This window comes from Saccostrea cucullata, unplaced genomic scaffold, assembly GCF_032062105.1.
Source record: "Saccostrea cucullata isolate Sc308-1 unplaced genomic scaffold, CSIRO_AGI_Scuc_v1 ctg15586, whole genome shotgun sequence".
NCBI lineage: Eukaryota > Metazoa > Mollusca > Bivalvia > Ostreida > Ostreidae > Saccostrea > Saccostrea cuccullata.
This window is the reverse complement of record NW_026930445.1, coordinates 30,606-42,198: the sequence shown is the minus strand read 5'-3', so window position 1 is coordinate 42,198 and position 11,593 is coordinate 30,606. Positions and strand designations below refer to the sequence as shown.

Genomic DNA, 11,593 nt, shown 5'->3' with positions numbered 1-11,593 from the left:
CACATATAAATATTGAATAATATGTTTTTCTTTAATTTCTTCCTTGAATTTGTAGTTATACATATGTAGTTATTATGTCAAATTATTGGACACAAAAATATTATTATTAAAAAAACACAATCTACTTATAAAAAGGGCGAAATTAAATGATGGACCTTTTCATTTTAATATTTGAGTCGTTATTTGATAAATCTAAATAAAAATGTGTGACTTTTCCTGTAAATATCGACTTCGTATGCAGTCACCGGAATGCCGATTTATTTAATGACAATAGAACACTTCGAACAATCAACAATAAATTGCTACAGGAAGAAAAAATATAATTGAAATAGTTTGTGACTTCCTGTCAGTCTAAATTCCAAATTTTCAACTGCTTCCTGAATATGCGTTTATAGATATAAGATCAATATGTGTTTATTTCATAATGTGTTACGATTTTTTGGACTACTTTTAATATTTTCTTCTTGCTTTATTCTAGGTAAAACAATATGTATCTTAAACAGGTAAGAATAAATTTACACTTTTAACTTTTAAAAGGGTAAACACTACTACAAAAACAAGAAATATATAGAAATGTTAAATGACATTCATATGCAAATCACCATGTGTAAGTTTGCTACGTTCAAAGAAGGAATGCTTTTTACATGAAAATGTTTAACAATACATTTTTTTCATATATGGTATATATTTAATATTTAATTATCTCATATTAACTTAAATTAAAAAGACCTTTCTATTTGTTTTGCTAATCTATATAAAGACGGGGCTTTCCTGTAAAATACACAATTGAGATTAATCGCATTAACGTTTCATAAATATCAGAGATTAAAAACAACAACTGATTTATTTCCGACTAGGATTGAAATATCAGACACAGTTTAAAGTCAACTTAGCCATTGAAGGGTTGGCATATTTAATGATCAAAATTAGTGAAAGTCTCAAATTGAACGTAGATAATATACTATGTAAACCTCCAGTTATTCTAAAAAAAATTTATTGTTTAGCTCAGGTATCCAATATATAGCTTAAGCAGAGTAACCAAGGAGAAATAAATCACAGTGCCCTCATAGGATCTAATTGCATATACAATGGTTCTATCTCAAAGATTCAAAGACAATCGTTATTTTCAATTTCAAATATTCTTCTTTTCAGAAATGTGACAAGTTCTTTCTGTTGTACTAATTATGACAGAGACAGGAACGGGGATTGTAACGGTAAGGTTTTGCTATGTTCATGTACTGTAAAGCAGAAAGTTCCTTTGGAGATTAAATTTCGTTGATTTTGTTGTTTTAAAATATCAGGGAAATGAAAGCCAACAGGACATTTTGGCCTGACTGTATGATGAGTAGCGTTACTTTTGAAACAAAAAAAATGCCAACAAAATCACTTAAGATACCAAGCAAAAGATATTTATCCCTTTAAAACTTTCATTTTTCTGTATATGCAAATATTTTATTTAGATTGTTTCTTTTTATGATGTTTCTTCTTATATTTTTAACACAGAAATTTACCAAGTAAATGTGATTTTGTAAAGTTATTTGCACCGTGGGGATCAGGGATAGTGTAGGTCCTAAGTACCCCCTTGCTTGTCGTAAAAGGCAACTAAATGGGGCGGTCCTTCGAATGAGACAGTATAAACCGAGGCCCCGTGTCACAGCAGGTGTGACACGATAAAGATCCCTCCCTGCTAAAGGGCCGGAGGTTCTGAACATAGGCCTAGATTTGAAGCCCTTCACCGACAATGGTGACGTTTCCATATAAGTGAAATATTCTGGAAAGAGACGTTAAACAGTATACAATCAATCAATCAATCGTAAAAGTGATTTTGTTGAATTAGATTACAAATCAGATTTTTTTACGTTTTATTACTGAATTCATTACAATGGATATTGTTGGATTATTAACAATTATAAATAATTATTACGTACGGCACAATTCTTTACACTCCTTGCATTTATGTCATCGCCATAACCTCCATCATTAACTTTACAAAGTCTCCTGTATTTACAACGCTTAGAATGCTTGTTCTAGAGTCGAAGAATAACGAGAGAGTTCATCCAATTTCACAGTTTTAGATCTACTGTATAACGATATGCATTATTCTTTGAAAAAAACTGTAGACACCAATGTTTCCTATCGTAGTTGGGGCTTAGAAAAGAAATTCCGTTACTTCTCATAAGCCATAATTGCAAAGTACAAGTCTAAATTTGTAGTATTCCGCCGACAAGTGGTTGTTACATTTTCCCAGAAACTTTTATTAAACAACACTTATCAAGGATTTCCAAGTTGTTAAAATGAAAGAAAGAACTACGTACGCTAACTCTCGATTCCCGCCTACATTTTAAACTTATTTAATTCAATATTAATGACAATTTGGCCATAAAATCTTTGTTGAATAAAAATGATCAATTCAATTATAATTGATAAATAATTTTAATACCAGTGTAAACTAGTTAATTATACCTTATTCTAGCTCTTATATTTCTGAATGCGAATAAATGTTCCTTACCTCTTTTTTTTATGTTTTAAGCATACAAAATTAAACATACATCATTTATAAAATATTATGTTTTAGTTTTAAACCCCTTTGAAATTGGTGAAAAATTATAACCTTTGTCATTTTTTGGTCATTAAACATGTGTTCCCCTGCCCGTGTAACAAAAAAGCTTTGGTTTGGATTTGTGAAATGACAGTCTATATTACATGTGTAAAGACATTTTTGTTTCACGGGGAGGGATGGGGAGAGATGTTTTAGAAATATTTTCTGTTGATTTCTATAGTGAAAAACGCGAGTTTTACCAAAATTATAGGGTTAATACTCATTGTTTTCCGAAATAAGTAATGTATTCATGGAAATTTATATAAATATGTGATTGAATATAAATATGGAAAATCATTCAAATATATTAACTTTTGAAAATTGACTTGGAGGTAAGGGGGAGAACAATGCTATCATTCGTAGTTCTTTCAAAAAAGCAATATCTCTATTAAATGTTATTTTAGTGTGTGCCCCTGGATACTTTGGGAAACTTTGTGATGCAGTTTGTCCACGTGGAAAATTCGGTGAAGGCTGTGCAGGGGTATGCGCGTGCTCTCTAGAGGATTGTGACCACGTGACCGGATGTCCTCTTATAAGCCAGCTTAGAACCACAGAGGCAGTTACAGGTAAAAACTACATACATTTGTTAATTTAATTAAGCTAGAAAGACGCTATTTAAATGCAAAATAGTATAAATTTTAAACTTATTCCATTTAATCTATTGCCCCTTCACTTCAAGGGCTTCATCTGACAAAAATACATATTTCTACACAATCAGTATCATCGGGAATAATAATAACTGAGCTTCCTATTCCTTCCACAGAGAGTTACAAAATATCAACATCAGCAACGCTAAAGCCGTATATAACAATAAAAAGCAGAACAATTTTGTACTCATCAGGGATACAAACAACAGAAATACCTTCTGATAGAACTACCACGGGACAGTTTAACAGTAATTATACAATCCTGGGTGTAGGATTGATATTAGCTATTCTACTGATAGTTGTCATTGTACAACTCCGATTGAGATCAAAATCTTCACACAAAACAATTTCAAAGGAAGAAGGGGGAGAAAACAATGAAATAAATGCATTGAGTGACTCCTCAAAAATGGACATCGATATAAAACAGTATAGCAGATTAAAAGAGGATAAGGTCAAAGGTCACGTGTATCAGCGTGTTCAGTCTGAGTATCAGGAAATTGAGGAATGTTTAGAAATGGTTGACAATCCAGCTGTGCTCAAAAGTGGTTCTCAGTCAAAACTGGAGATGGCGGTTGAAAGTAGTTGTTTGGAAAATTATATAGACCCTGTTATTACAACAGAGAACATCAGTAGACAACGGCATTCGTATATAGAAATATTGGATACAGATGCGTATACAGGGGATGAAAATTTAAATGATGAATGTAATGAAATCTCAAGCAAATCATCATCTTCATATGATGATGTTATAGTCGAATGTTCCACAGTTACATCGGACATAGTTCAGAGAGATGATAATACTTATCTTGATGTTCTCTTTGAATGATTAGTATCCAGCCTTTAAGGTCAGACGACACGTTCCTCAAATATCTGTTTTGTATCGATTGGTGTTATATAAAAAAATATTCATATTTGTCATTCTCTTCTGATTTCTACATTGTTTACAGAATGTTCTTTAATATAAGTACACCAAAAATTGTGATATAGGCCATTCAGAAGCGTACCCATAAGGATTATATAAGAACTATGACCCAATGGTATCTTGTCCAAATGCCTGGTAAGATACCCTTATTTTTTTTTTAGGAAACTTGTTTAATTACATGTACTTTAAAAACAAATTCTTAGAAAAAATATATTTTTTTAGGAACGTGTTGTCTGACCTTAAGCCATATAAACCAAACAGACGGTCCGCCAAAAAGACAAGGACTCAGATTCAAAATGTATGGAAAAGCAGAATAAAAATACTTTAGAATAAAATGACTGAATACTGCAAGATCATATAACACATTTTAATTCTTAATACAGTAATAAAATGAAAAGAGCATTTTTAATAAAACTGTTTATTAAAATATACTAATTATTGAAGAATTAAACATTTATAAGATCAAAATTAACTTAAATATTTTTTTGTTAAAAATCCAGATTTTGATGATACATGGAATGCAAAAGTTACAAAATAAACATCAAATATTCATGTTTAATTATGTTTTCTGTTATCTGTATTTTCTGTTTTCTTTTAGATTTATTTAACAGTCTTCATTGAAATATGTGTGTTTTTAACATTAAAGAGAGTTATTTTTTGTCGTTTCAGTTTTCTCTTAAAGTTTTCATATGTTTTATGTCAATCACTGCCATAAATTGATTGACGTTGGTGCAAGCTGTCAAACAGGCTTTCCTTTCTGTGTTCCCCGAATTTTTATTCTACGCAGCACTGTTAAGGCTTACTATGAGAAATCAACGGAAAATAAAAGTGCAAAAAAGGGGAAATTTTTAAAATTGAATTTATTTTTATTCAGCAATTCTATTATCACAGAACTTAAATACTTATGGAAATAGCATGGTATAACATACTCTGTACTGTGTAGAGTTTGGTCCCATCGATGGACAGTCACGTGATGAACGCATAGCAGGTACACGGAATGTAGGTCAATAACAAATTTCAATATCGCAAGGGCATACCCTAATTGAAATTAAAAATTCAAGCTATTAATTGTTTTTGTGTACTTTGTAGTTTCTGAAAAGTGCTGCTGCTTTGAATAGAATTCGCGTTTTAATACTTAAATGTTTAAGTAAATAGGCCAATGTCGAAATATGTTAGAATTTTACCAAATATTTTGTGCACTTATAAAATCACGGCCTCGATTTAAAGAAAGCAGCAGCACTTTTCAAGTTAAGGAATATATCCTTTATCTATATTTAAAAAATGGTTCAGATCTATGCAGTGTATGCCCTTGCGAAAGTACGATTTTATGTGGCATCTCGATGTAAAATATACGTAACCTGTACATAAAACACGACATAATTAATAAAATACATTCTCTTTGTAGTTAATTAACAATCGCACAAAACCAAGGCTATACCTTGGTATTAATCGACTATTTAAAATCTGTAAATAATATTCCGTTTAATAATAAAACACATTTTTCGTTGATAAAAAATTTCTCAATTTGCCTCTCACAGCACATGAAGTACGTCATTTTTACCAGTATGACGTCATGTTTACAAGTTCATCGCGACGAGTGCTTTGTCTACAACAAGCTACATGGGATTTAACTAGCAACTTTTTTTAATGCATTGATAAGTTATAATGTTGTTTATTATGCTAATACTGTTCAGCGTTGCAGATTATTTCATTTACACGTATAATGAGAACTACATAAATGTCATATTTTTGTCTGACGTCATAGTATACTTTTCCCGTATAAATTAGGCCCCGCCCCCTTATTCAAGCCTTAACAATGCTGCGTACGTTTTGCGTGTTGTTGATGACGTTTAATTCACATTCATAATGCCAAAAAGTATTGGCGTAAAACTTCTAAAAGCGCCATTGGCGTGACTAATCCCTATATATGTTTACTTAAGTTATCTGTTTAAACGACCAGTAACCTGTAATTAAATGAATGAACAAAAAGAAGAGCTTACAATTTGTATGTAATTTTTTTTAAGTTATCAAAACCATCTTAGACGCATAAAACTATACGAGGGGCTATCAAAACGTTCGTGGACTGAGGCAATAGAATTAGTACTACCCTAACAAAAAATACTATAGTAAATTATAGTAAACTATAGTTTACTCTAGTTAACCATAGTACCATAGTTAAAGCAGCCTAACCTTGGAACTTTGATTAACAATGGCGAAAACTTTGGAACAACAAAAAATAAAGAAATGTTAAAACTTTTACTCTATTTGCAAAATTATTAAAAAATAAAAAAGACATTTTTTGATCACCCGGCGCTGTCGTCGTTACGTTTCATACATTCAACAAAGCCATTGTTTTTTTGTTTTTCTTCAATGCCTGCTTATTTACCTCATACTATTTTTGTTGAAATTCTCGGAGCTGAGAAATATCTTAAAATCGCCTTGTTCATATAACTTTACATTGTCATGAGCAGCGACTTTTAATGAATACATGTATAACCTTCCAAATGGATTTATATATTGGAAGGGATCGTCGCTTGATTGTGCAAGCACATTTTGTTCGGGGGAGTTCAGTACCTACAGCACATGATCAACGTCATATTTTGACATGATTGATTGTACTCCTTGATTACAAATCGACATTAACTGTGCATCCCTTTTCTCCCTTAATCTATTTTGACATTAAGTAAAAAGTATTATGGATGATATTATTTCTCCGAGGCCAGTGTAACATTTTTAGGTCTATACCGGTGTTTCTAGGGCCAAATCTTTTTTTGAAAACGAAGCCCCTTCTTCTTTTTGACGTCATTTTCAACGTCTCATGTGTTTGGAAATTCCATGCCAAATTTACAAATTAAAAATTTCAAAGAACGTCCAGAATGAAGTGAATATTTTTTATTTAATGGAACAATTATGTCTTAACAGATACCCGTTTGTAGAAGTTCCAAGTTGGCATCAATTTCAACATGGAATTCATTCGGAATTACTCGGAACAACTTGGAAGCATTCGGATTCCGAATGTTTCCGAGTCATTCGGAATTATTCTCACATGGAAAGTATTCTGATTGATTCGGAATGCATTCGGAAATCATTCGGAATGATTCGAAAAGCTTTTAGAATTGGACTTAGAATTTTTTCAGCAATATACACATTGAATTAGAATTGGACTTAGAAATTTTTCATCAATATACAGAATCCTAACTGAAAATTGGAATTGAAAAATTCAAAAATTGAGCTGTTCCAAGTTTGATGTCATTATTTATATAACTAATGCTATGCCCTCTATGAATGACAAAATGTGACTTTAAACTCTGTGTATTCCTTATACATGTTCAATTTACATCAACAAAATATATATATATAATCATATGTACAAGTGCTACCTAAGAACAACTTGTGTCTTTGATTACAAAGCAGTTAAATTATCAAGTGTGGACAAAAATGGCTTTAAAAATTAACTTCATATTTCATTATTAACCTACAAACAGTCATCTTTAAACATATAAACACGACATAAACAGCCACTTAGTTATCCAAAAAGTGTACGAGTTAACATTTCACAGTTTGCAAAAATCCACTTGAGATTGGTTCCTTCAGCATTCATATACTGATTCAAATTCCTAATCCCTCTCTACAAAATTAGGAAAGCAAGCAATGATATCCTGTCCATTGACTTCCATGTGAACAACAAGTTCTTCAAGCAAAGGAACTGGAACAAGAAGATCTTTCCTACAAAATAATACAAGAAAGATAAGCTATCTAGTTGCTGAGTATTAAGTTTTAAAGAAGAAAACGTCCTTCACAATCACATCATTAATATCAATTAAAATAATTAGGAACCTTGCATTTTGCCATAAAATTGAACTAAGAGAAATATTATAATTATCAGCTTTAGTGTTCCCATGTTTTGCAAAGGAAGAAAAACAGCAATCAATATGATAAAAAAAATTATCAAGTATAAGGATACAGTGGCTGGAACGTTATTGTTGACAACTTACACGAACGATCACGTTACACGCACGATTCCGCACGATTAACGCACGATTAAACCTGATACACGAACGATCCTTCACGTTCACGATTCTACACGTTACACGATCTTACACGATTGCTAACGCAAACGCACGATTCTTCACGCAAAATAGTTCAAATTATTTAGGAATCGATATTTCCAAAAAGAAATACGGCTTTATATTGATTTGAGATTCAAATAATTATCAATAAATATATTAATATATCATCGACTTTGAAAAAAAAAAAAGGAAATGGGTATTTCTGGTACTAAATACATGTAAGATTTTTTTTATTATTTTAGATAATAAATAATCATTAAGATAATTCTCCGACATAAGAAAACGGATTTTTTTTGTTCTATCAGAAGATAGTAGTATGTGGACCGTAAAATTTGATTGAATTAGATTTCATAATATGTAGAATGGGGGATACGATTGGGGAAAAAAATGGCAGCATAAAATGACTTAACTTATATCTATATTTTTTCATTACTTCAAAATGTTTATGAATCTCTAAAACATGAAAAACGACATTGCAAATTATTGTTTTACTTTAAAAATTAAAAGTAAGCTACAGAGATAAACACTGTTAAACAAAACCCCGAATCGAAAATCATGTGCGTGACGTGCATGTACATTCGCCGACTAAACATTTATGTAAGCTTTGAAAAATATTTATTAATTTGTAAAAAAAAAATTCTGTTTGATTATATGAAATTTAAAAAAAAATATTTTACCACAATTAGCAGCAAACAAGAATGAACTTCAGAAAAATATAGTAAAACATCTTAGTACGGTTTATCACAATAAGTCACGCTATTTGACGAGAACATAATATTGTACGACTTACTTTATTGCTTTTTTACAAGCGATAGTTAGTTCGTTCCGTATTCAATTATGTAAACCTTTTATTTGGATTAAAAAATAAAATATAAACGAAATACTTGTTTCACAGATAACATTCCGATAAAAACTTACAAAACGAAATTTACACGTTTCTAAACGCACGTTCCCGCACGATTATAACCGCAAACGATTGAGTCTGTTACACGCACGATCTCGCACGTTACACGAACGATCACGCACCATGCACGAACGATTCTACACGATTGGTTTGTCAACAATAACGTTCCAGCCACTGTATGAATTATCTTTGTCTCCTAATGTAACCTGTACCATGTATACATTGTCAAAAATATAAAAATTGGAAAGGACGCATATCCGCAAGCACATCTATTTCATTCCTTTTAAGTCTGTAAACACTAAACAGATTAAAACTTAATATATATTTATTACCATTTCAATTCCAACAGCTGAACGTGGGGTGCTCTTCCCTCCACCATCCTAGAAATCCTCTGAAATCCACTGCTGTGGGCAAAAGTTCTCCTAAGGTCAGAAAGATGGATGAAATAATCCACCATAACAATGTCGCACCCATGAAAATCTTGATTTAGGTGGACAGTGAATGAATTATTCCGCTTCACTTTGCCGCATGACTTGCTGTAAAAAACAAATCTGTTTCTTTGAATTTTTGATGCCTTAAGGATGGTTGTTTTCTGGACTTCTCCAACCTCCATATTTATCAGAACAGAAAGATTTTGCAAAAGTGTATCAGATACAGAATTCAGTTTAACCAAAGGTTTCATTATGTAACACTGTTCTCCAATTTCAAGATTGCTGTTTTTTACGGTGTTTCTCGCAGACATGATTTCTTTTAGAAGATCTTTCGGCTTTCCATCTTGAAGCAGTTTGATTTCATTTTGTAGAATTTTTTCGCTGTGGACTGCCCAATAAACTTCACCACTTACATTTCCTTTTCCATGTATCGCTTTTGAAATTTCTCCATTAAAAGATTCAAAAGCAAAACATGAATAAGCCCAGAGTGGTCCCCAGTTATCCACACAATCCACTATGTGACTAATGTTATGCACATTTAGGCCACACACAGCATCTCCATACAGGGTTGCCATGCATTTGTAAAACATTTCCAAAAGCATCCTTGCCCTAGCGAGATCATATGTTGTAATCTTCTCTTGAAGAAGCAAAAAAGTTCTTTCAACAAAACAAGCGAAAAGCTCCAAATACGTATCTGGCAAGTGTCCTTTTAAGCAGGGTAGCCCATAATAGATGAGAAAAGATCGAAACTCAGATGCTTTCCAGTGATTGAGATTGTTTTGAATTTTTCTTGGACTGCGATGGATCAGATAGGGAACTTTGATACTTTGTAAAATTTTATCTATGTCTTTGAGCTTGTGTCCAATGAAGTAAGGCTGCTGATAATTGGCTCCATCTATCCACATGCTTAAAAACTTTTTTGTTATTCCCAGAAGGAAGCCATGCATGTAGTCTATGGTACAATTTTCTTGAAATTCCATCCATGGAAGATGTGTGATGATGGACCTTCCATAAAATCCACAGGCAGCTTTTTTTGATTGTACGGCTTCATGAACATTTGCTTCAATTGATAATCTTGTCCGCAGTTGAGGTTTAGTCTCACGATATGGAAAGCTGCGGGTATGGCCCTTTCCACTTTTCACCACAACCCCTGGCTCTTCACAGTACAGGCAAGCACACAAGCCATTATGTTGCATCATGTTAAAAACACAAGCTCTTGCTTGAAGATCCATAGTCATGGCGTTTATTATAGCGTGAACTGTCTGTTGTCCAGATGGAGTTTCTACTTGCATTCCAGTGTTGTATAACATTCTCATTTCCTTGACAAATGGAAAAAAGAAAGTATTCATCAAAGGTTTGCCCTGTCCTTGCCAGAGTCCCTATAAAATCATGTTTTTCTTCAAAAACCTTGATTGTGGATTGAGTTCATTGATGACAAGGTACACTGGCCATAGAGAGACTTTTGATGATTTAACTAAGGAAACTCCATCGGTAAACATAGTCAATGTGACAGTCATGTCCTTACATTTTTTCTTAATTTCTTTGTACTTCTTGCCATCTGTAATGTCATGAATTTCCTCACTATCATTACATCTTTGAAATGAGGACAATACTTCATTAAAATTTTCTTCATTTTCAAGTATCTCTTTCAGTTGTAAGTGTAAATCCCCACTGACGAAGTAGTTTTTTCTTCTTCCTGTCGCATCAGCATCACTTGATCTTGATCCAGTGCAGGATGGTGTTTCACATTTTACTATACCTCTATCTTCAGGGTATAAAGCACCGCATACATCACAGTACTCATGATATGTGAAGTAGTTTCCACCAAATCCTATTTTCTCCTTGACTTTATTGACGCTGGTCTCACACAAATTTTTTTTCAGGGAGATGGACATTTATCAGCATAAGTAGCTGTTGAAATCCTGTGCGGGACAAATGGTTTTTTGTTGAATATGCACAAATAGAGAGGAGATGTTCTTTGTGCTGAATCTCAGTGAAAAATAGAGATTTACTGGGTGGC

General features: G+C 32.5%; 2 protein-coding genes across 2 annotated transcripts; one reads left to right on the top strand and one right to left on the bottom strand.

Annotated features, from left to right (window-relative positions):
* Positions 1-1,152: 1,152 nt before the first annotated feature.
* Positions 1,153-4,460, top strand: LOC134228605 (uncharacterized; the record flags this gene model as incomplete). The annotated part of the gene is made up of 3 exons (XM_062710269.1): positions 1,153-1,214; positions 3,004-3,165; positions 3,279-4,460. Coding segments are annotated over 3 exons (1,018 nt in total), but the record flags the coding sequence as incomplete, so codon positions are not given.
* A 3,169-nt stretch (positions 4,461-7,629) lies between these two features.
* Positions 7,630-10,942, bottom strand: LOC134228602 (uncharacterized). The gene is made up of 2 exons (XM_062710267.1): positions 9,475-10,942; positions 7,630-7,894 (listed from the first exon to the last, which is right to left on the bottom strand). Exons 1-2 carry the CDS (start codon positions 10,920-10,922, stop codon positions 7,786-7,788), a joined length of 1,557 nt encoding a protein of 518 aa, XP_062566251.1. The 5' UTR covers positions 10,923-10,942; the 3' UTR covers positions 7,630-7,785.
* Between the last annotated feature and the right edge of the window lie 651 nt (positions 10,943-11,593).